General features: G+C 39.4%; 2 protein-coding genes across 2 annotated transcripts; one reads left to right on the top strand and one right to left on the bottom strand.

Annotated features, from left to right (window-relative positions):
* The first annotated feature begins 33 nt into the window (after window positions 1–33).
* On the top strand, window positions 34–12,483 carry LOC5520203 (hydroxyacylglutathione hydrolase, mitochondrial). Its single transcript, XM_001639928.3, has 8 exons — window positions 34–189; window positions 2,087–2,268; window positions 3,260–3,442; window positions 4,148–4,253; window positions 4,739–4,842; window positions 9,484–9,585; window positions 10,528–10,607; window positions 11,399–12,483. The coding sequence occupies exons 1-8, from the start codon at window positions 81–83 to the stop codon at window positions 11,487–11,489; spliced, it is 957 nt and encodes a 318-aa protein (XP_001639978.3). The 5' UTR covers window positions 34–80; the 3' UTR covers window positions 11,490–12,483.
* Window positions 12,484–13,752: 1,269 nt separating this feature from the next.
* Window positions 13,753–20,922, bottom strand: LOC5520204 (guanine nucleotide-binding protein subunit alpha-12). Its single transcript, XM_001640006.3, has 3 exons — window positions 20,383–20,922; window positions 19,760–19,810; window positions 13,753–16,548 (listed from the first exon to the last, which is right to left on the bottom strand). The coding sequence occupies exons 1-3, from the start codon at window positions 20,836–20,838 to the stop codon at window positions 15,979–15,981; spliced, it is 1,077 nt and encodes a 358-aa protein (XP_001640056.1). The 5' UTR covers window positions 20,839–20,922; the 3' UTR covers window positions 13,753–15,978.
* Between the last annotated feature and the right edge of the window lie 5,568 nt (window positions 20,923–26,490).

The following is a 26,490-nucleotide window of genomic DNA, read 5'->3' on the forward strand; positions in this document are numbered from 1 at the left end:
ACTAAATCAACTATCCCTAGACCTCCTATTGTTCTATAGAACACTCGATCGTGGATCGAGCAGGTACTATAGAATCGCAAATGTTGAGGGCCATTGTCTGTAATAACTTTGCAGTTGCTGCCGTTTATGTCCGGTTTTTAGGACAAAGAAGTAACTCTCTGTCATCAGCTCGTGCTCCAGCAAGATTGGGTATGGATTGTATATATTTCTTTGTCATTACCAGTCATAATAGAAGACTCTTGAAATTATTAAACCCCTTTAAAAACATCTGTTGCATATAGAGTCCCCCGTTTGTCATCACCATAAATTACCCCCAATCATTTTATTTCGAAGAGATAATGTATAAAATTATGTCTCCTTTCTCTTTTATCTGGTAATTTGACAACTGTTTCAAAGGGTAGTTTACAAACATTTCAAACGAGGTATGAATTAAACTGTGGCGGTGGAAAGGGGGGGGGGGGGGGTGAGTATGGGCTGTTTGGTGGAATTGAGAAAAAGAAAAATGGTATGACATGTTCAAAGTCTGATGACATAATCTGCTTGGGATGCCTGTGGTAAGTGTTACTGCAAGAAAGCTGGTGATTAATGGTTGTTGATGCATACCTGCCAACTCTCCCAGTTTTACCGTTTTTTTATCAAATCTCCCGGTCTCCCTGTTTTACCTTAAATCTCCCGGTTTATGACCAAATTTTAATCAGTCGAGTTGTTTTTGAACTAAAAGTTGGATTTTAGCCACAAAGTTATGCAATTCTTATAATTTGTATTCAAGTTATGACGTTTTCAGGTTTTTCGAGAAAAATGAGCCTTTTCCAGGCGTTTCTTGTAGACCACAGGGCTACTACCGCAATACTGAAATGCTTGCATATATCGACTAATCAAGTTTGACCATATTTTCGTGCGAATTGTTGAGAAATTGTCTAATACTTTGGAGCCGTTTTTGCGCGAGTTTGTAAGTTGGCTTTATTGTAAATCAATGCTCATCAGAGAGAATTTATAGGCACTCTGTGGTCAGGATACAATGGAATAAAATTCAGGCCTCTCAAAAAGTAGTTGAGATTGACGTTCTTGACACTGAATCATTAGTCCAGTCAATCTAGTGTTTTACCAAAAAGTAATTGCAACGCAAGTAGTTTTGAAAGGGAACATCGCTAAAATTTCGATCAAAGTTTTCACCATTTTATCATATTTTATCAAATAAATATAAACTAAGATCATTGTACAAGCGTAATAACGTTTGAATATATTATTCAGAATATTTGTTATAAAGTTGAATGAATTTCTGGAAAAACAGACTTATTTTAGCTATCATCTTTTCTTTCGCTTTACGATAGGGTACCCAACAACAATAAGAGAACAAAAGAACACACATATCTTCGAGCAAAACTCTGTGATTTGCTAATCCCACCGCCCCACCTCCCTCATCCCGTACCCCCTCCCCTCTTAAGTAATCTCCCAGTTTTTTTGTCTGGGGGTTGGCAGGTATGGTTGATGACTCTTGGGGAGTATTGAATTGTTAGGTGTATTGACTGTGTTATAAACTTTCAAAGAAAATGTGACAGAACTGTAGCATCTTTTATTATACCTGAACAGGGGTTCATAAGTAGGGGTAATCATCTGTATTATATTAGTGCCTTGTAGCACTTTTGTGGACAAGGCTATTTTTAGATGCATGAGTGACACAAGTCTGTACGAGCAAATTGCAGTAAGAAAGAATAATGTTTGTAATCATCATCTGTCAGTTTTGTTTTGTTTACCAAAAAAAATCAGGGGCGGATCCAGGATTTCAAAATGGGGGGTGGATAATGGCCAGATAGATGGCTTATAACTGATCCAGTGGTTCTTGGTGGTCACATAGGTCTAACAATACTTTACGCTGAATTGGATTTGTCACATCAGCAAAGTCAAGCAGGTGAAGGCACATTGAGAAATTTATTTTCGTCAAACAAAGTGACTTCAATTTTTTTTTACTCAAAAAAGGGGGGTGGATATCCACCCAATCCATCTTCCCTATATCCGCCCCTGGAATGTGTAAGAGTTGATTGCCCCTACTACTGAGCCCCTGCTCTAAATTCGTGTCTTTACATAGGTTGCATTACAAGACACTTGACATCTTCATCACCACCCATAGCACATTCTAAAGAAGTGACCATGGTACAAGATGACATGAAGATAAGACTTCTCCCAGCCCTTTCCGATAATTACATGTACCTGCTTGTTGATCCTAAAACCAAAGAAGCAGCAGTGGTAGACCCTGTTGAACCAGAGAAGGTAAAGATTGTACCCCCCTCATTCATGGCCATAGCAGGCCTTAGAGGGGGGGGGGAGACATAAAACATTTAGGGGGGATAGCTCCAGTCTACTGGTCATTCAGAGGGTTGTCCAATACTCCGAAAAATTTATGCATGGCATTGTCTAAAATGATGGAGGCCACTAGAGCGTAAAGAATGAGGTAAAACAATAAGGGAACAATACCATGCATAAAAATGGGTATTGGACTAGTATTATCATTCAGGAAGAAGTAAAACTAACATTATTACCAACAAACTGACATCATCCTTCACCGTCACTTATCAATTATATAGATTTCATAATGTTGTTTGAATACCAGGTTGGGGGGAGAGTGGTGAAGGCACAGCCGTAGCCTTATTCAGAAAGGAGCAGTAAAGCTTACCACATTCCCACCAACCCCATCACCACCACTTCTTATCAATCGAATAAGATAGATTTTATCATGTAGGATACCATTTCCAGGTAGTAACTGCTGTCCAGGAAGAAGGAGTAAGGCTAACCACATTCCCAGCAAACCAGTTTCATCCATCACCATCAATTCTTATCAATTGAATAAGATAGATTTCATCATGTAGGATACTATTTCAAGGTAGTAACTGCTGTCCAGGAAAAAGGAGTAAGACTAACCACATTCCCAGCAAACCAGTTTCATCCATCACCATCAATTCTTATCAATTGAATAAGATAGATTTCATCATGTAGGATACTATTTCAAGGTAGTAACTGCTGTCCAGGAAAAAGGATTAAGACTAACCACATTCCCAGCAAACCAGTTTCATCCATCACCATCAATTCTTATCAATTGAATAAGATAGATTTCATCATGTAGGCTACTATTTCAAGGTAGTAACTGCTGTCCAGGAAAAAGGAGTAAGACTAACCACATTCCCAGCAAACCAGTTTCATCCATCACCATCACTTATCAATTTATTAGATAGCTTTCGTAATGTTGTTTGGATACCATTTCCAGGTAGTTACTGCTGTCCAGGAAGAAGGAGTCAAGTTAACCACAGTCCTGACCACACACCACCATTGGGATCATGCCGGTGGCAATGAGGGTCTGGTCAAACTAGTGAGCGGGCTCACTGTATATGGAGGTGATGAAAGGATTGGAGCCCTGAGCAAAAAGGTTTCCCATGATGAAGAATTCAAGGTATTGAATAGTAGATTTTTATAAATAATCATCACCAGCATCATCTTTTTATAACTTTCCCTTATCTTTGCACATTCATCCATCATTTTTATCAATGATTATGCATTGTCCAATCCTCCTAACCTGATGCATCTGCAATCGGGATGAGAGAATTCCGATTTAGCACGGGGTACCACATTGGTATTTCCCTGACAGGTGCAAATGACATTGGTTATTCAATGCTCTTTGCTTTTCTCTTTCAATAACATTTTGCAAAAGGCACACAGACAAACATAATTTCTTTTGAGGTCATTTTTAGGTGGGGTGAGGGAAAGATTGGCTCCTTTTGGGTTTGTCCTTTTGCTGTGTACGCGCCTGAACATTAATGTAATCTGTTATAATTTGCAATCATTGCATCATTTTCAATCATTGAGGCCATCGCCATCACCATCACCCAGGGTTCAAAATATTTATTTAATAGACAGTATATCGATTTTGCCAGCTTTGTGGATTCTGGTGAGTAAAAAAAGCCAGCACACCCAAAATATGAGAAGGGGATACAGAAAAAGAGAGCCGGCAAAGACAAGAAAACAGCCGGCTATCGCCTGCAGCCTGCCGCTATTTTGAACCCTGATCACCATCGCCATCACCATCATTATCACATTTGCTGTTGATAATGCTGTGCTTCTTTCCTTATGAGTCAATAATGGAACTTGTCTTCCTTAGGTTGGCAGCTTACATGTCAAGTGCTTGTTCACTCCTTGTCACACAAGTGGCCACATTTGCTTTCATGTTACAGGCGATGCCGATAAACCCACGGCAGTCTTCACAGGTAACTCTCAACCTTACGAGAACATATCAAGGAAACTTTGGTCCTCTTACCACTAACTGTACATTTGTAAAAGTACTGTACATGTAATTACCGGTCTCCAGACTCATCTTGAGATATCTAAAACATTACGATATGGATAAACAGTAGAACCTTGCTAAATTGAATTAAAGTCTGAATGGAAGCCAAGTTAGTGGGATCAATTGATAATTTCTATTAACTTCTCATAGTTTCAAGTAATAAGCAAAGTATTGTTATCCATGTTTGTGCACATGGCCAGAATTTGCTGAAGCTAGAGGGGTGGGTGGTTACACACTTCTTAGTGTAAAAGATCTATAAGTTGGCAATCCTTAAAATTAGGGGGGGGGGGTGACCACCCAATGCTACCTACATCAAATCTTCTAGCATTATGCCTTTATTAGAAGATCGTACAACTACTTTATCCAGCCTTTTAATCTGTAAGTCATTTCATATTTTTGTGTTAAAAGGGGACACCCTCTTTAGTGGAGGTTGTGGCAGATTCTTTGAGGGTTCACCTCCAGAGATGTACTCAGCGCTTATAGAGGTTCTAGGAAGTCTCCCCGAAAACACTGTAAGTAATGATTGTGTTTTTTTTCTAGGAAGTCTCCCCGAAAACACTGTAAGGAATGATTGTGTTTTTTTTCTAGGAAGTCTCCCCGAAAACACTGTAAGGAATGATTGTGTTTTTTTAAACAGTGCTTCCTACTCTCAACATCCCCTAATCGTGTTTTCGAAGTACACTAAGGTAATATGAGAAAGTGTGACAGCTAGTATAAAAAACAAACGAAAAATATTTTTTGCTTCAATCAATTCTGATGAACAGGAAAGAGCGCAAGTGTACTATCGGTAAAATATATAAGCGCCTGCACCCGCGAACCGGTATAACACAGTTTGTATTTAACTGTTCTCCGCCCTTTTACGGCGAGCTTCCCTTTGTTTTAAATAGGTTTCATATCTTCTTTTGTCGTATGACGTGCAGATGTTATTTGTGATCGCCCTCCATTCCTTTCTATTATGTACATGATAGTTCCACGCTTCAAGGACGCATCCAATTTTGAGGTCTTTTTTCAAAATGTCCTTAAATCTTAGTTTAGGACGACCAACTGGGCGAGACCCGTGTTCTAGCTCCGAAAATAACAGCTGCTTAGGCACTCTGTCATCGTCCATTCGGCAGAGGTGACCAAGCCAGCGGAGACGATTTCTAGCTAATTTTGTTTCAATATCATCTACGTTTGCACGACGGAGGACGTCTTCATTGCTTATATAGTCATCCCACTTGATCTTGAGGATTAGGCGTAAATGGCGTTGTTGCAGAGTACGAAGTTCTCTAACTTCATGCTGATATACAGTCCATGTCTCACTACCGTACAATCTTGGTTGGTACAGTGAGATCACGTGAGTCGAAAACTCTCTTTCGAAGGCGACCATAAGCACATGATACAGCTTGTATACGAGATGTGAGCTCCGCTCTCATTGAGCAGTCACTTGACAGGATACTACCAAGGTATTTAAAGTGAGTAACATTGACCAGCTTAATGCCATCAACATAAAAGTCGGCAGTATTACCAATACACATAGTCTCCGTCTTTTTAGTGTTAATGCGCATCCCCATTCTCTTAGCAAGTTCATTGTACGATGTAAGTAAAGACTGCAGACCCTCTGGGGTATCGCTAAATAAGGCGATATCGTCAGCGTACTGTGCCTCCCTGATGAATTCCGTAAGGACTTTTGTTTTTGCTTTGAGCCTGCGAAGATCGAAGAGATTACCATCAAATCGGAATCTTATCTTGATGCTGCAAGTGTGTTCAATTTTATTAAAGGCCAACCAGAGCAGGACAGCAGCATAGATGCCGAATAGAGTTGGTGCTAACTTACATCCTTGCTTGACACCACAGTTGTATTCAAATGCTCGAGTTAGCTCTCCGTCTACGATTAGCCTAGCATGAACATCAGAATATAGCTTCTTTATTATACTTATGAACTTTGGTGGGCATCCTAGTTTGCCAAGGATCGAAAAGAGAAGTTCACGATTGACAGTGTCGAAGGCTTTCACAAAGTCTACAAAGACTATATACATGTTGTTACGTTGCTCTCTGGTCTTTTCCATAAGCTGACGAAGAGTGAATATGCCATCAATAGTGCCCCTACCAGCTCGGTACCCTGACTGGGACTGGGGATATATAAATTCCGCAAGCAGCTGTAGTCTTTGCAAGATGATATCTGCGAATATTTTCCCCACGACGCTTAGTAGTGATATCCCCCTGTAGTTTCCACATTCGCTTCTGTCGCCCTTCTTAAATAAAATGGTGATAATTGCAACTTTCCACACTTGAGGAATGATTTCAGACGCCCAGATGATATTAAAGAGGATGAGAAGAAAAGCTCTCAGGCAGCGACCACCATAAACAATGACTTCTGGAAGGACACCATCAAAACCAGGGCTCTTCCCAAGTTTGGTGTTTGAAATGGCTTTTTCCAGCTCCTGGTCTGTAACAGGATCATCCATAGACTGCATGATTGGTAATTGGTCAAGTTCGTCCACGATTTTTAAGTCAACATCACTCGGGAGATTTAGCAAATCACTAAAGTGCTCCACCCATCTACCTTTGACTTCTATGGGATCGGCCAAAAGAGTGCCTTCTTTAGAGCGAACAGGATGAGAATTTCTTGATCTTGGGCCATAGACTGCATTCAAGGTGGCATAGAACTCTCTTGGATTTTTTGTTTGAGAAAAATGCTCAGCTTCTTCAGCTTTCTTTTGAAACCATGCATCCTTGATTTGTCTGATACGTGTTCTTAACGAGTGCCTGTCTAGGCTTTTGTCTTGAAGTAAGTTTCGAATTTCCTCATCTTGGTCATCAAACCAGTCATTTTGGATCCTCTTTTTCCTTTCGAAAACATGATTTGCAGCTTGTTGAAGAATATCTTGCAGATCTTCGAAATCGTTATTACAAGCAGGAATTTTCTCATCTAAAAACTGAACGAGCTTCACTTTCTTATCGTCATTGAGACGAGTGTCTAGCTTTTTCGGGGGTCTTGAGATATTCTTCTTGCGCTTCAAAGGAAAAGCACAATTAGACACTAAAAGCTTGTGGTCCGTGAAACAGTCGGCAGCTTGATTGACTTTGGTTACTTTAATAAAAGGCTTAGCAGCTTGATTGGCTAGCACATGATCGAGTTGGTGCCAGTGCTTAGAGCGGAGGTGTTGCCACGTGTTCTTCAAGCTATCCTTTAATTGAAACATTGTACCCATGACACTTAGCTGCAACCGAGTGCAAAACTCAAGGAGCATGAGGCCATTCGAGTTCATCTTTCCAACACTGTGCTTACCGATAACATCAGGCCAGGATTTGTAGTCTTGACCCACACGAGCATTGAAATCGCCCAACACAATAAGAGGGTTGTTCTGAGCTGAAGGAAGGCAACAACGGAGCTTTTCGTAAAATACCTCTTTTTCCTCAGATGTTCTTTGCATGGTAGGAGCGTATACGCTAACAAGGGTGAGGTAGTTACCACTTTCCAATGGAACACGCATTTGCATAAGTCTGTCGTTGATAGGTGTTGGACAAATCCCTTGCGATACAAGTCTGTTGGAGATAGCAAATCCGACACCGGCTGTTCTCTCACTTCCCCCACTCCAGAAGATAGTATGACTCCTTTCTACAATGTTACCAGTGTTGGGACGTCGGACTTCGCTTAAAGCACAGATATCGATATTAGCATGCTCCAGCTCACGACAAATGAGTGCTGTGGCTCGCTCTGGTCTTAGAGAACCATCGCCGTCATTGGTAGTACGGACATTCCAAGCTCCAAGGGTTAGAGCTTGCTTTCTAGAAGATAGAAACTGACGATTGTCGATTGCTCTGGAAGTTATAGCCGAGTGCGGTCTTCGTCCATTTTTCGCCACTGCCGCACTGGGTGGCGCATCGGTTCCCCCGAATGCGGTAGCCATAGCTCCAATACTACTAGATTGACTTTCCATAAAAACTGTGAGGCTGCACCACTGATGACGACACTACCTGGCGCGAGGGTAGTGTCCCTTGGCGAGAGGTCCTGTTTATCGACAACCTAGCATAGCTGGGATGGCCGCAGAAACAACTCGTTGCAACTTGTTGCCGGAAACTGAAGCCGGGTTGACCATTAGATCCGCCGGTGCTGGCCGTTGACCTATTCGAAGCTCATCCGCCCAAAGAAGTAACAAGGTTTACTCCCAGATTTCTCCTCGAGGTTGACTCCTGAAGCCTTTCCCAGACCGGGTATAGCCGCAAGGCAGCGGAGGTTTGGAATCAGGGTTTTCCTTCCCCTAGGTGGATTGCCAACCAAGGCTAACGAGCTCCACCTACCCAGAAAGGGAATATACCGTCCCTTACTCGGTCCCTAGTGTAACTTTTTGTCAAGGACAGGTGCACCACGTGAAGGTAGTTACACAGGATTTAGGTGGCCAGAGCCGTGGGGAATAGCCGCCCTAAGCACCCAATCGGTAAAAACTATTGCGGTATTACACGACGTGCCAGAAGAAATACATGTGGAAAAAAAAGAACACGAGAAATAAATGAAATTTATGAAATCAATGTTACGCCTATTTTGTGCCACACGTGAGGCCCTTAATCTTTGGCGATACAACTAACTTAAATACCCTGGATCCATGCGTTACACAGTTGTTTTGGTTTCATTATGAATTTCGATTTTTTTTTTTGGCAAAAAAAAAGATTTGTTACGTCGGAGTATTTAAAGGGCCCTTTTCAGCCACGCCTTTGTTAAGACAAATCATGTGTTGAAATCTTAAAAAAGCCATCCACAAATAAAGTTTTATACTTCTTTTTTTTTTCAAATTCAAACAAGCAACATATCCCAACGGCTTCTTATATAGCTGCATTCGTTGTTTCGCGACCGCCGAGAATTCAAACCGTTCTTGTCTGGGAAATGCGTGTAGTCAATCATCGCACCGTGACCAATCAATTCCCTTACTGTGTGCAGTCAAATGGTTTATGACGTGACGGTGAAAAAAAAAACGCCATTGGTTTAGACGGTAGATTGACAATGCGCAATTCCAAACGAGACAAAAATTTGGGATTCGCCGCGGTAGCGCAAATTCGGTTATAATCAGCTGATGGAAACGGATGCTTTCAAACACTTGGTATTTCACTTAGATGACGACACATTGGAGGCTAACAGAGACCGCATGACATGGTGGTTTTGTTTGTTATTCCAGCGCGTTTTCTGTGGTCATGAGTACACTGTCAACAATCTGAAGTACGCACTGCATGTGGAGCCAGACAACAAAGCTGTTCAACAGCGAATGGCGTGGGCAAAGGTAAGGAGAACTAGGAGGGGGGGGGGGGGGGGGCTGGAAGATAACACGGATAATTTGAGCATTTGCAAGGTAACAAAGGCTACGAGCTTCACTCATGCATTCGATTTCTGTTTAGATACCAATGATAGCTTGGCGCCACTGGTGTCCAGGGAAATTCGAACGCAGCTTATAAAGCAAAAAATTTAAATTTGCCGAGCAATTCTTCCAAAAAAAAATATCATGCATAAAAATGCCCTCTCTTGCCCCTTAAAAATATAAATTTGGGAATAAGAAGGGGTATCATTCAGAAACGGTAAAAAACATCAACTGGCCATACCCCATAATTAAAGCCGCATTGTCACCAGTTTACTTTCGGTCGATTACGTAACAATCTCCGATGATTTTTAACGGAAAACGCGAAAAATATTTCAAAATATTGAAAGCAGTGTATCTATTGGAAGTTTTCTTTGAGGATGAGATTGATAATTTAGAGCGGATGGCCTGTTAAATATCTCGGATTCTAATAGATTGTTTTGTCTTTTAACGGTTGAGGTTTCCGTCGGACCTCCGGAAGTAAACTGGTGACAATGCGGCTTTAACTGTAAACTACCACTTTAAAAAAATATAGTTATATAAAAATATATCACTACGGCCCCTCAAATATCTAATTTGGAAGGGTTGCGTTTTCATAAAGCCCAACTTTCATGACTGATTTCGATCTATTAAGGTAATTCCACTCCCATTTTCTAAAGGCGGGAGGAATAACCTATGCCAATTACAAAAAATCATTTAAGTCAATTTTTTGTTTAAGAACAATATTACTTCAGAGACTAACGCTTTTTTTGCCGCTTAAGTAATATCTTCTGAGTCTGCCTATTTTCTGTATTGATATATCAGTGCATCGTGTCCGTTTGTTGATCGGATATCTTATCTCCGCGCGTCTTTGAAATCTTTGTTCTACAGGAAAAGAGGGCACATAATGAGCCGACTATCCCGTCAACGATCGGCGAAGAATTCTCTTTCAATCCCTTTATGCGTGTGCGGTACGTAAAGAACACATCCCATTAAATTATATTTAGAAAACTTACGTGAACAACGAACGTTAATAGCCGCGAGAAACAGATAACCCCGTACCCTCGACCCAAATTGAATTGACATCTTTTAAATCCCGAGTAAACGGCGCCATCATCGCCCGGTATACTGACAACCAGCCTCGCTCGTTTGATCACAAGACAACAAACACGTTGGTGAATTCCATCATAGATTCACAAAGAGAAGAGAAATATTCATCCTGCCCCTCACTTTTTCCTGAGTAAGATAAAAAAAAGCCTTGCTTTTCAAGGATGAGAAATGCTGGTACAGCAAAAATGGGGGCTTTTAATTAAGCCAAGGCTAAAGGGAAGGTTATTTTGGCATTTCAGATTATTATTTCATGGCAAGCGCTCTTCACAAAGTGCTTTAGGAACAGACCATTTGATATCTGACGAAGGCTGACCCCCCCCCCCCCCCCCCCCCCCTTCAAAAAAAATCCAGCAAGGCTCAGGCCCTTGAAAATATCGACACATTTTAGGGGGAAAAAATCGAGCAGCTATAGTGTCCGGAATAAATATTATCGAGCAAAAAAAAAAAAAAAGGTCGGTACCTTAGATCAAATAATGCAACGAGTATTGAAACAACCGAACAACAATTTTCCACACCACACAGGGTTTTCCAGTTATAATGTGCTAACATCACAACATTATGAGCCTCCGCAGTCCTTTGTGGTACCACTTATTTAGTCGAACACTAATTGATAGTTCTACCGTTGTGTTAACGAAGATACGTCTTTTCCTAGGGAACCAAGCGTACAGAAGCACACGGGGGAAACAGACCCAGTGAAAGTGATGGGTGTTCTCAGAAAAGAAAAGGATAGCTTCAGAGGCTAAGAGAGGCTCTAGAATCGCAACAGACGCTTAGTCATCTCCTCTGAAAACATGCGTCGGTGCATTTCCAGACCAACTTTTATAAGAGATGTATGGACGCTAATTCCATTTTACCACCACTTACATGCTTTCTGTTAATGCACCTACCTTCCTTCGATTTTCGGTTGTATCATTTCAAAAGAGATCAGTGTCCTTGAAATATGTCAAAGACAGATTGTTTGTACGTGGAAAAAGGGTTTTACTCCTACCCCCCGGAAATTTGTACAGTAAGCATTTTTCATAGGGTTTTCAATTTAAGTAAACTAAAGCTAAGTCTTCTAAAAGCCCCCAAGCCTGTCTGGGGCGTGTCTAGAGAAAAATGCAGGGTAGGTCCAGAGTAGGAGGTTGCTGTTCACGGATCAATTACAGTGAGGGCACAGAAAGCGGGCCATGCTTAACAACTTTGACAAACATTTTGAAAAAAAAGTTCAGCCAATGAGAAACGCCGAACGTTGTATATCTGACCTCGTACGTGTAGTCGACCATTTTTTGTCTGTCGATTGGGCGTGAGAACACCCTAACCTGATTGGAAACTTATTTTTCAAAATGTTAACGGTGTTCAAGCCGAATCTGATTGGTCAAAGTTTTTCAGCATGGCCCGCTTTCTGTGTCCTCACTGTAAGTTCAAATCGGCATCCTTGGCTCTGGTGATCACTAGATTAATCTAGAAGCTTTTTCTATCCAAGTACACACGCAAAATTAACCGTCTTCCAGAGTCAAACCCTTGTCCCTTCCCCTGGACACACCCTTGCTTGTCTTACTCCTTAAGCACCGAAACCCACAGAGCCACAGAGTCACCACTACTGCAGTGGGAGAGGGGGGTCTTTTGGTGCAAAGGGGCGTTTTCTCTTGTTGTTTAAGCACGACTTACCATTTTTAGACAACAAGAACCAAATAATCCCTAGAAAGTAAAATGTGAATCTTGGAATAAACCAAATAAAATGACAGCGTCCCCGTATCTATTTTCAGGGTTTAAAGTTCAATTTAAGATGCCCCACATTTTTTTTTTTTTTTATAATATCTTCAAGTAAAATACAAGTAAAAAATTACATGTCATGAAGAGAAACCACTTATGTCTTCGGCCTGGGAAGGCTCTTATTATTAGGAGGGGGGGGGGGGGGGGGGGGGGGAATGCATCAAGCAAATCCAGAGAAATATAGTTTGATCGGGCTATCGGTAAATCAAACTATGTTATCTCTACCACATCCTAGGGTTTTTTCGATGGTGCTTACAATCTTTTTACCCGTAAACCCTGTTGGGTAAACCTTGTTGGGTAACATGAGAGTAGCTGAAAGGCGTAGTACGCAAACCGCCCAGGTTTCGATGTACGCACCATGCTCACAAGACTAGAGCACCAGGTCGAAACTCACTTTTAACTCTAACACATTTACTGATTGTTTTGAATGAAAGCCTCGACTTGATTCCTTTGTCTTGTGAGCATTGGTGCGTAAATCGAACCTTGGACCGCGCACAAGCCGAAAATACGACAAACTCTAGGGAGAGCATCATAGTAAACTCAACTCAGATAATTATTTCCAAGACCCTGTATACCGGGTCTGTCCCTACGTCAGTAATTTATAACAGACGTCATCCTCGGGGATCCAGGGCGTCGCGGAGATAGGGCACACAGCGCGCGAGAAAAGAACAGACTTATGACAGCTTGCCTCGTACACAGGCTCTATTCTTCTCAGGGAGGCCCGTAGCCGACTCTACTATGGGATGACGGGGGCACGATACATAGCAGAGATAGAGTTTCTGGGGCAGGGGCCAACCACGCACCTACTTTCACAAATGTGTGTGTGTGTGTGTTGGGGGGGAGTTGGGGGGTACGCCCCTCTAATGGATAAAAACCCGGCTTCCTTTATTCGCAATGGTAGAAATAACGTTTTCGATTAATTTTTTTCTGAGAATGTTTACAAGTCTAGGCATTTTCATTGAAACTGATTGGCCCCATAAATGAATTACATATTTGGCTATAGTTTTAACCGATTCCTTGACACGTCTGACGATAACACCCTTAAAAACTGATTTTTATGCTTATTTTGCCGATGCTGGTTGAGATATAACACGGCTACAAAAGCTCTAATTTAAGGTCATCTTTAGTCAGAAAAAAAAACTGTGCATAAAAATAACGCCCAGTCCTGACTTGAATATCTAATGGGATCTTGTGATAAATGAACAATCAAGACCGTAGTCATAGTAACGCACATCAACATTGTATAAATTATAGCTTCAGAAAACATTATTTAATTCTTAAAATCAAAACAGTTAACACTTTGCAGAAGTATTGACTAATAACTTTCTTGTTAACTTGACGATTTTCCTTCAAATTACCTAAATTTTAATATAAAAGCCGCCTACAAAAATAACCATTACTAAAATTATCCACCTTTTTATAAGCCAGGTAAAGACAGAGCACATTGATGTAGGAAATAATAGAAGTTAGCACTGACATGTATTTTGCATGCAAGTAGAGTCTGAAATTTTCGTAATTTTGATAAAATGGTATATTCAAAGAATAGGTTTACCCTGAAGCCTCATGTAAACAGTGATTTAACCAAACCTTCAGAGCAGTTGAGCAGCATTGTTGCCCCAAACAACATTAACCCAATATTATTTCAATGCCACTATGTAGGGTGGAAAATTATGTAAAAATTGTCATGGCATCAGCACAACATTTTTGCAACATAGTGGTGCCAGCATTTCTCTGCATCTGTTTGCACAAGGCTCATAGTAATTTACAAGTACAATACCTCTAAAATAACACTATTACAAGGCTAAAGTTAGAGGAAAAAGAATCTACCATTAAATATGATTCTTTTTAGATTACAATTGTTTTCAGGATTCTATTCAGGGGATTTCCCACTGCCTTAAAGTGTCATATAATGAATGACTCTTTATAGTATACAATGAATATGGCAATCAGTGCCATTGATGAAACTTAAAAGACTCCAATAAAAATTCATGAGATTTTGTGATAAAATACTTTTGTGAACACATAAAGGCCAATCCATATAACATGATACACTTGTTTTATATACAACACATTTTCTGACTCCTTACAGTAAATTTGACATAAAGGAACTCCAACTCCATAATCCTCATCTCACAATAGAAGCAACAAGAATACTTTTTTCTACATTCAGCATTCATAAATTCTATCATCTTTCAATATTTCCTCCAATGAATTCAGGCCCTGCCCCTCTTTATAGTCTTATAATAATGCCTAACTATAAGGGTTAATATAAGGTTAGTCCAACAGCACATAACTAAACTTATTAGACATAATATACACAGCAACAGAGCATAGGGAGTTTGGATTGTTTTTCCATTATGTATTACTGGATATACTTTAGCAGCATTTATGTTATCTGGCATCAAACACAACACTGGTCAAGTTTCTACTGGTATCTTTTACTTGTTATCTCATCGCATAGATCTAGATGGAAATGATGAATCATATCGATGAGCCCAATAAACAAGCATTTCAGAAATATCTGATGACTTTCACACATGGTACTTTTTTCTGATACTGGCTACCTGTATGAAACAAGTCAGGAAATGCTTGCATATGCCACTTAAAACATTCCTTTAAAGAAGAATTCAATTTGCTAACATTTCTAAAAAAAGTGGCTAGATACACAAATGCTGCGACAAATATATTCACAAAGTTGTGATGCAATGAAAAGCATCTAGCACAAAAATCTTCAAACAGACAAATGAATAAGTACAATTTCATGTGTGAAGATCTTGAAAAATTCATGTTTTTTAGAGTTTTTCCAGCAAACTTCTAGGCTAATTTGTTGGCAAGAGAGGCAAAGAGGTCTTAGCACTGCAAATAGAAAGGCCAAGAGATAATTGCTTCCACTCTCTGTTGCTGTGTTGACTATGGAATCTAGAACAGTAAATCAAAGGTAGACAAATACTTGCTTTTAAGCATTGCACTGCAAGCATAATAAATTACTATCAAAAAGATAAAAGGACCAAAACATTAAGTCCATTTAAACTAGGGATTTTTTTTTTTGAAAAAATGGTTTGTACCTTGCAATGCAGTTATAATCTTTAACTGACATATTCTATCCAGGGCTTGACTATTTTTCCTTTGGAAAATCAAAATACTTACTTTTTATACTTCATTCTCCATATAATTCACCTTTTTTATCACTCATAGGCCAACACTGCCCACGTTAGATGGACAGCCCTGTTTTTGAAATGTTCAGATATTTTTAGCTCCATCCACACAGTGCGTTCAGAGTCCTCTTATGGATGACAGAGCCAATTCTCAATATCATTTGTTGAGTTAAGCTTGTAAATTGATAATGCTCTAAAATGTCAAACCAATGTCTTCTTCTGAGAGCATTGCATCCTCTCCTCTGAACAGATACATGCTTTGAAAGAGATCTAATGATAGAAAATAAAGAATTTCTTTTTGCCTTTTTTGCAATTCAGTGTGTCACTGTAACATCAATGCCTTCAGATTCTCCTGCAGGATTGTGTCCTTAACAGCATGGAACACAAACTTGATATTTTCGGTATCTACGGCAGTTGTGAAGTGATGAAAGAGCGCTTTAGACCTTTCACGACGCTTGCTGTCGAACATTTGTAAGATAAAGTTCTGTACATCTTCCAGTTTATGAGGGTCGCCCTGGAAGGCAGGGAAAAAGTCCTTGATATTTGTGTGTTTGACCTTCTCTGTTAGAAGATCCGTTTTGTTTAGAAACAAAATGATGGAAACATTGGCGAAGAATTTGTTGTTGACGATCGTCTCGAAAATATTGCAGGACTCGACTAAACGATTTGTTGTTCTATCCTCCATCAATACCTGGTCGTAAGCGCTCGACGACACGAGAAAAAGGATTGATGTCACCTCATCGAAACATTGAAACCACTTGGCTCTTTGTGATCTTTGACCACCAACATCTACCATCTTGAATGGGATGGACTTGATCATAAACTCATGCTCTACGATACCCTTAGTTGCTTTTCTCGAGTGTAGCATATCTTGCTTGGTTGGAATATAGTCCTAGAACAAACAAACATAATTAGATTGATTGATTATATCAATAAATGGCATTTATCTATTTTGATGGTGGGAAAGATTAGACAAAACATAACCATACTTATTAGTACTTATTTCTAATACTTTAGTATTAGAAATAAGATGAATGTCAGTAGCGGATCTACGGAATTCCATCCCACCCCTGCCTTTTTCTATTTTTTTTTTCATTTTGTCTGTTCTGTCCTTCTACGAAGGTAAAATAATGACGAAACTTCTTGGGTCACCCCACCCCCTGGCAAAACGCTAGCTCCGCCCCTTAATGTAAGTAAATAGGGAAACATAAGACAGAGCAATATGGAAGGAAACAGCAAATGCATGAGCCTTACAAGAATATTAGACACAAGTTAAGGCTCTAAAAGTGTCCTATAAACATCACCTTTGAATAGCCGGAGCACGAATCTTCTAGATTACATAAAATATCTATCACTCTACCAATCCCTTCCTCTATAAAATAAACACATCCTTTTAAATATGCACTGAGTCTCTTTCTTGTCTTCTCACAATAGGAAGAAACTTCATATTTAACAGTTACTGTTTTAATAAAAGATTAAAACAGCAGTGGCTGATCTTGAATTAAAAAAAATAGGGTCCAGAAATGATTTAGTTATTATACAAAACAAAGACTTCTTTCACTTATAATTATCAGAATATTATTAAAAAAAAACATAGTTGTCCGCGTTGTTGAAAATTGCTACCTTATTGGAAATTGTTGCACCTTGATAGGTATAGATAGTACCATTTGGTTCAACCAATTAACAGAAAGACAGCAATTGCTGAAATAAATGCAATTATGAGGAAAATATAAAATTTTGAGAACATTTTAATACTCATTTCTCAAAATGATTAAGTTTTATGCAAAAAGATATTAGTGCCGCAGCTCACTTCAGTTTGATTGTGAGCATTAATCCTCTTTTATCTTTTTTACTTGGCTCAACTCCTTGACAGTTGTATAATTAATTGGTCTGAGAAAGGAAAAGCCCTTTTTCCCTTTTTCCCTAAAGCTATGATTAAACAACTGTAGCTTTCAATAAGCAACGAGTTTCCATCAGAATAATAATAACAACAAGAACAACAACAAAAAGGAGGATGCATTCTAAAACTGTAGAAAAGGGATACAACCTGAAGATTTAGTCTATATGCTCCTAAGAGGTAAAAGAATCAATTAAAGTTGAATCCAGAAGATTCAAGATCACACAGGGCTATTGATTTGACCAGAGGTATCCCAGTAATGCTTTTATATGAAACAAAAATATTCACTTTAGAGGATTAGCAATTTATCTGCCAATTCCACTTATTGCTATGGCAACCAACCGAGTGCCCAGCATCTGTGAGTCTGCCATAATTGTCAAACTTCAAGACAAAGTGGAAATTTGTTAATTTATGGCTGACAAGTTAGAAATGAACACATAACTTTGATTCTCGAGGAAGTGATATTGATGTTATTATAATTATATATTAAAATAAAACTATGTAGTAAGCATGGCTTTGCAACTTAACAAGAAAAAAGCAACTAAAAAGTATTGTTTTCCACTTTCTCTGATTTAACACAAAAGTAATTAGTTTTTTGTCATAATATTTATGGGCTGTGGAAGCAATAGTCTGAAATCTTACTGAGATATGTATATTTAATTACTTTCCGCCAAAGAACAATATAAAGTACTTATTTATGTTTAGAATACAGCAGAAGCTAATTTATCTGGTCCAAGCAATCATCAACAAATGATTGGATATAGAAGATAATGTTTCCAATTTTCTATATGTTTTAATTTAAAAAAGGCAGGCACATTTTGAATTTACTTGAGGGGGTGCAGTAGGTATTATTGAGCCTTTCTATTCTGGCGGAAAATTCCAAATGCCTGAATTATAGTATAAAGTGGATTTTGTTTCAAAAGGTCAATTTTCTAGGGTCTAGACATTGGGTACAAGAAATCTAATTTCTGGGTATTTATGGAGAGAAAATGCGGAAACATGCTGTTTCTGTAGGGATATGTATACCCAAAGAACCTGTTCTTTAATGAAGAGGGGAACTGCAGGGATTTCTCACAAATAAAATAGAAATCTAGTTTGCGGATGAACGCAGGGTCAAATGCTTATAACATTCGGGCGTTAAAACCTAGCCATATCCTTATATTATTTCAAGTATTTAGAATTTTTACACGTAACACGAGAACCAGTTGAAAAACGTGTTTTACAAGGAACCAGACCCCAAAAATCATAAGAGTTTATACCATAAAGCTCTAATATCTATACGCTAAATTCTAATTTGGGTGTGAAATGACCCATAAAAGATACCAATAAACATTCCGTAAATTGTAAAACCCTGGTATAAATTAGAAAAGAATAATTGTAAACAGGGTATTTCGCCCGATCGGAACTCTATATTTGTAAATTAGGTTCCAGTATTCGATTTTGCGGCGATTCTATGTGGGGCTCTTAGTGTGTTTTGGTTTTACCATAATGGTTTTGATTCGGGCCTTGACCGAATAAAATGATATTTAGTTACAAAGGGGTTTCGTTTTCAAGTAGAACTATGCATTCGCCAGACACGAATGACAGTACCTTGGTGTCTACGAGAGATTGATACAACACTAAATACTCCATGATGTTAACTTCAATTTACAGTGTTATGCACTGATTTCGCTTTGCTTTCTATTAAAACATAATCGATAGCCACAAAGTCGGGACAATTACAAGCAAATAAAAAAAGTCGGGCTGGAAAAGAATCAAAGGCTCAGTGTTAACTATCTGCCATATTTTAAGGGACAAGAGAAAAGTTATACAAGACCCAATAGAAGAGAATATCATCTTGTTTTTGTTCCGCGTTCGAAGCAAAATAGATCTGCCGTCGCCGCGGAATAGAGCATATTGTACCAAGCAACTACAGCGCGGCATGATACAATCACGGCTTACATTAGGGACACAACAAAACTCTACTTACTTTTCAGGCCAATATCAATAGTTTAATTAATAAACTATAAGAAAACGTGGCTCTTTTGCAGAAACTGTGCCACGCGTTTCAAGCGATTCCCGATTTTGCGCAGGAGAAGAATTCCTGAACAAAATAGATTGCGCTTTTTACGATGTATAACTCGCTAATTCGGCCCAACTCTTAATAAACTCGTGAACATTCATCTAAAGAGGAATTAAAAATAATACGGGGAGTGCGTAAACTTACCGCTCTACAAATGCGATCCAAATGATCGAGAAAATATCGGGTGGAATCGCCCTAAAAGGAAAAACACAACAAAGATCAACGAAAGCGCGACGATCGAGCCATACCAAAACAAATGCTAAATTATGTATTCATAGACAAAACCTAGTAACATTTGGAGCTCAGAGCTCAGTCTAGAGATGTTTTGAGGCATGCATTTCAAGGAAAGATGATGCTGTAGGTACAGGTAATATCTTTCAAAGGTATAAGGTCAGTCCCTGGATGGACTTGGGCTCGGGAATCCAGTTCGTTTATCAGTGTCTTGTGATGTGTTGTGGGGAAGTGATAAACTTGCACAATAGACTCGGCTCTTCTAGTTTATATGGCGGTCCAAACCACATAACTTATCAGTAATCCGAACTGAGGAATTTGACAGGGAATAAATACTAGGAATGCACAACAACCTAACGAGAGATTTGAGCAAAAGACTCGCCCATTTGTGCCATCTTTTAGCGAGCCATTCCTTGCACAAATCACGACCACTAACTACATACTCGCTTCGCTTTGAATTTCTTAGCCCGATCGCTAATCATGCATACATATAGGGTACAAAGACCAGCAAAAGCACAGGGAGTTTAGTAACCTACCAGCTGAAATTCGCGTCGTCGGTCAAAGGAGTCTCGAATACCAGCATCGGTCCATAGCCGTCGGACACTCTCGGCGTATTGAAGAAAAAATTCGGTGTCGATTCTCGGTGGTGCTTGTAGAGTTAAAATTCTCTCTGCATGCATTTCGTTATCTGGGGCGTCCCAGTCGATTCTGAGCTTTCTTCTAGCATCTGCTAGCACTTTCATGCCCTTTAAGATGTTGCTATAAACGACAGGCTTGTATTCTTGCAAAGCGTCCGCATCGAAATCCTTTCCATAGATGATTCGCATTTGTTTGAGAAAGGTACTTTTCCCGCTCTCTCCTGCGCCAAGAAGCAATATTTTAACCTGACGTCGAAGCTGGGCCTTCTCTTGGGCTATCTGTTTGTCGATTTTTTGCGATTGAGCCCGCTGCTCAGCCTCTTCTTGGGTCAAACAACAACCTTCGAACACCATTGTGAGTTGGAGTATAGAACAAGCTCTGTAACTCACGATCGTTCGTTCTTCCACACCCACTGACTAGCGAGATCGCCACCACGTGGGGAGAATCGAACAATTGATCAGAACCCAACTCCCCCAACCCTTCTAGCGAAGATACCACGGTTTTTCAACACCGACCGGAACAGCGTTGCATATTTTCCTTGTTTTCTTTCCCATAATGGGCAATTTGATGAACGGGCTTGTATAAAGTGATAAAAGGTAGGTAAACATCTCATAAATGTTTTATTTTTGTTTGAAAATTGAATTAGGGTTTTGCACAGTGTTGGTGGTCGAAGCGGTATTAGAACCAAAGAAAATGTTTTCCGATTAAACGAAAATTTATCAGGGTGGCTTTCTATCATTATTGAAAAAATAAATACCGCATGCAATAAAATAAATAAAGGTGTATTTCCTGCAATTTCCGACTCTGTCTTGCGAGGCTACCGAATGAGATCCGAAAGTGCTCATCCTTTCCCCGAACATTTCCGAGGTGGTTCGCAGGAAATCCGTGCCCCAAATTCTAGCGTTTAATTCCATTATCGCATTACGTGAGTCGCGAACTCGAGAGATCGCTGGATAGCAGGTTTATAGGACCAGGCACTCAGTTAATACTGATTGACATACCTAGATAATCACTGGCCGAACAGATAAAGACGATCGACGAAACCACCATTTGACCCATTTACCAGGGACCTTGTTTCTCGAGTCCAGTTTTCTCGAGAAATTGCGTTAATAAATTTCTGTTAAATAAAATATGTGACACTGTTTGTTAGTTTTTTTTTAGGTGTAGATGTGTTTGAACAGCTAATCCTCCTTACAAAATCCCCGACTAACAGAAAATACAATATTCACGCTAAACGCGTCACAGCAAGGCATGTCTAGAAAATGTTCGTTTTGTTTCTTATTTCGTATAAGCACAAGTCAACTAAATTCGTGTTTGGGTTTTTAAAAACACAGACTGTTGTTTTGAAGTGTTGAATATAATCAATTGACATCGTTTATTATATTGGTATATCACACTACATGTTGCTTCCGCTATTTAGACAGCAAAAGAACTGGGCGCATCGGGAAAGTGTTCAATACTTTGTGTGGGATTTTATTAGTCATGGTAATTTTCCACTAAACAATACATGGGGCACCGTTCAGTAGAACCCCCAAGAAAAGCAAAAAAAAAAACAGTTCTGGTTATTCGGGTAGAAATGACAGAAAATTCCGCGCGGATTTCAAGCTATCTGAGTTCATAATATCGGAGGTCAACTATTTTCTTCAGGATCTTCATGCCCGGAAGAAAGTAAAATATTGTCCTTATTTTAAAACTCCTTAGAATGCAACGTCTTTCTTTGTAAGGGTCTTCAGTATCACAGGCCTCATATCCAATGAAATGAGGTACTACCGCGTATGACGATTCACTGAAAAATGCATCTTTGCGCGACCAGTTAGATTGAAATTGGGGATTTAAAAATATTGTGAACAATTTGTGTATGGTGATTTTACATCAATGTGTAGTTCCAGAAAATAGGGTTAAATGCCCTTCTTCCTTAACAGTTACGGAAAATCCGGGGGGGGGGGGGTTCAGACGCCCAGGAGTTTCCAGAGGGGAATGTTTCTGTATCGTGCCCCCCCCCCCCCCCAATAATTCGAGTCCTGCTACGACTATGGGATTAGATAAAATATTAAAGTTGGTGGTGTTATCAAAACATGAAATTATTGTCAGAACAAATTTAGAAGAAAATTGAGCTGCTGTTATCATCATAGCGCAATAATTGAATTGAAAATAATTGAATTAGGGCCGTAACGAACATAAAAAACGGGGGGGGGGGGGGGAGACAAGAGACGACGCCCCTACTTGTCATTTCCGCATATCATATCATCATATCCTGCATCAATCATAGCCGTAAAAGGCCTTGATTTTTTTTTTTTTTTGGGGGGGGGGGACGAAAACAACGCAAATTTGAGCTGGCGTTGTCATTTCCTTATATAAATATATATATATATATATATATATATATATATATATATATATATATATATATATATATATATATATATATTTTAATATTGGGGGGGGGGGGGTGGGGGGGGGCACGTGTCCCCAGTGCCCCACCCCCGCTACGGCCCTGATCAAATGTGGTAAGAATTGAAAAAAACTTGTCTGCTATGAAATCTTGAGACTGAAGATCATTCGTATACAGAGGATGGGGGGGGGGGGTTAACAAATTTTTCCAAATCTTTATGGAAAAATATGCGTAATGTTCTCTATTGCATACCACTGAAAAACGCATTACATCTGAAAACGAAAACTGTGTATCAATGCTAATTTTCGAATATCTCTCGAAATAAAAGGAACTAATAAGCCTATTAGACGGTATACCCTCGGTCACCCGCGCATTGGTCTAGTGATGCTAAATACTGGATAAGGAGGAAAACTCGCGAAAATAAAGAGACGCGAAAATTAAGTGTCACGAAAATAAAGATGCGCGAAAATTAAATGAGTACACAAGAAGCCTTTGGGGAAATATTTGCCGTTTAATAAGCTTTATGGAAACACCTTGTCTATTTAGTCCCCTTACCGTACATATAGTACGGTAAGGGGTTGAGCTGGACTTGTATTTATGGATTTTTATGAAACTAAATTTAGCCCACGCAGCATCTTTTTGTTACAAATTGTTTCAGTTTTGATGATTACAACACATCTTAATTCCACTTGTTTTACTTTTAATTTAATTTAAATTTTGACGTCGCGAAAATTAAGTGTAATAAGGAATATAAAAACATATGGCGGGAGGTATATTCTAGCTATCTTTTGAAATTTTGGTGCGGAAAGGGGGAGAAAGGGGGCACAGACCCACCTGGATTCACAACTTGACCAGGCACTGTTGTTTTTCTGTACGAAAAAAACGCCATCTCAAAATATAGACATTATCTTATTTAGGTTCAATTTATTACTGATCGCCAGATAACTCGAGCTTCCGCTTACTCGAATTCTTTTTTTCTATTAACCTTGGGGGAACTACTTGGAGTCAGCTGCATCACTTCAGATTATTACTTCTAGATTACTTTTCTTTTCGCAACATGAAGCAGGAAGAGGTTCGGGGTATTATGGTCTGGGAATTCTAAATAGCACAGGAATCCCGAGCACCTATAAATATCGCTGACGTGTCAAGGTAAGCGGTTGTCACGTGACAGCGTAGCAAGTCTTTCTACGGCCTTCTCGGCCTTCGCGACCATCCTCCACAGCCCAGCTGTTGTTTCTTCCTAACACCAATCAGGCTCATTCGCGCAAGTAAATATGTAAAACCACCAGACGTGCGCATTTTCGCAAGATAGTAAACTGCTTGTCGGTGTATATTCAAGTGCGTCTAGCTTCCAGGACTTGTGATAAAGGACAAGCTGATCAACACAGGTCTCATAAGTCTCAGAGATCACAATCTAGAGTACTAGAATGTAAGTGGACCTACATGTTCACACGACGCTATCTGGTATATTGCTCTTCCGTACGTTCCGATGCAAATGCCAAGGCTCGAAGGGGCGTTTTATTGTCAAGTTAAAAGGCCCTTCCCCCCCCCCCCCCCCGCGCCCAATTTTATGGGAGGGGGAGTAGGGGCGGCGGAGCTGGCCATTCACGATCACTTTGGTTAAGAGCAATGTTGATTTGATTTTCTTCCCATGTCGACCTGATAGGGATGCTCGTCGTATTTTTCAGGGGTCAACATTAGGCCTCAGGTATTTTTTGGGGGATATCTGAGAAAAAAATAGGCTTTCCTCTTAGAAATGGTATTTTTTTAAAAGACTGAGGTTTGTGTTAGGGTAGCAATTCTTGGTCGTGCTAAAAGAAAACAGCGTCATTTGCCTCCTTCCCAGCCAAATTCTAATTTATGAATCTTTTATTTCCGCCCATCACTGCTATGACATGGGCGGGAATTCGGAAGTTTAGTGATAATAAAAATTAATGAATCAAAAGCTGCTAAAGATAAACGGGAAAATGGATGTCACACTCGGGGCTAGAGGTGACGATTGTCAGCGCCAGCCAAAACGAAAAGTCATGCAATCGCAAACAAAAGGTGCATCACATTTATCTTTTTGTAGGGGGGTGGGGGGAAGGGAGTGAGGTTTCTCCCTACAAATATTGAAATTATGATACTGCTATCTGATAGAGAAGTTAAAAGATCTTATGTTTTCAATAGGCTTCTAGTTATACTAATCGACCGTAGATCGCAACGCGATCGCAAAGTGGCTTCCATATAATCGCACACGCAAACAAACAAACAAACAAATAAATAATCAATCATTCAATACAGATTAGATAAACAAATATCGCATTGATTGGTTGAGAAACTCGGGCTAATATTCAATTTACACCTCCTAGGATGTGGATATTTTCATGCGCCCAAAAATAAAGCAAAATGGTGGGTGTAACAGCCGATTTGCAAGTGTTTCCGAAAAGAAAATTGCTCTTAATCTCGTTTTATATACTAAAACAATTATACCATTTCAATTTCGGCGGATAGTGGCTTTACAATTATCTACAGATATTTCGCCACTATCCACCTCAATGTAAACGGTATAATTGTTAAATATTTACGACAGTGTTTTTAATAACTAACCAGCGAAGACGATTATACAGTGCTTATATGATTACCAATAGATTATACAGTGCTTATATGATTACCAATAGAAATCCCGTTATTAATAGGAATAACCTATTTAGCCTAAAATTTGGAACATGTTCTTATTTTTAGAAAATGAACCTTTAAGATATCGCAGCAATGATGAATGAAATATATATACATTATAAAATCAATATTTTTAGCATGATAATGAGAGATTAAATATATTTTAAGGGGTCTCGACCACATATATATTGTATGAAGGCCAGGTCGGTATTGACATTTCATCAATCTAGATACAACACTTCTAACAGCCTTTTCTTTGAAATTAAGGACCTATTCGTAAGAACCTAAGTAGCCTAAAATTTAAAATAGTACACATTAACTGAGAACCTATTTAGGCTAACCTAGGTTCTTATAGGCGGATAAGTACAATATTTCCGGTAAAAAAACTTTTAACTGCCGATATTCCAGGAATCCGAAGCTGATTAGCCCACATGGACAGGTAATAGACGTCATCATAAGATGACCAAAAAAGTAGTGCTGATATCACAAATTTTCATGTCTCGGCTTATTTTTTTTCAGACAACACTAGAAGTAGGGCTTTCCGGCAATAGGGTATCACTATAGAGTGTTGATCGATGGCAACTTTAGCGAACACGCGAATTACGTACTGAGAGGTATTCACGGAACTTTGGGAAATAATTGTCAACTCTGTGGGCAAAACTTTATTAATAACTTAGTGAAAAAGGTATGATTTTTTAGCCCTTTTCGTAACAAAGCTTTGCTAGCATAATAAAAAACGTTATTTTTTTGATGTGCTGATTGTCAGGATTATAACAGGATCTGCTGGATTACCACATTGTTCTATTTTATTCCCGTCCTGTTTACCATTGTTTTGTCTGTGGTGCATTATTCCAATGTGGTGAAATCTTCTGATAGCTTTACATGACGTACTGCAACCTGTACAACAATATCCAGAGACCAGTAACTATCTTGTGGGATCTCTTTGGTGCACCTG

Source organism: Nematostella vectensis, chromosome 12 (assembly GCF_932526225.1).
Source record: "Nematostella vectensis chromosome 12, jaNemVect1.1, whole genome shotgun sequence".
NCBI lineage: Eukaryota > Metazoa > Cnidaria > Anthozoa > Actiniaria > Edwardsiidae > Nematostella > Nematostella vectensis.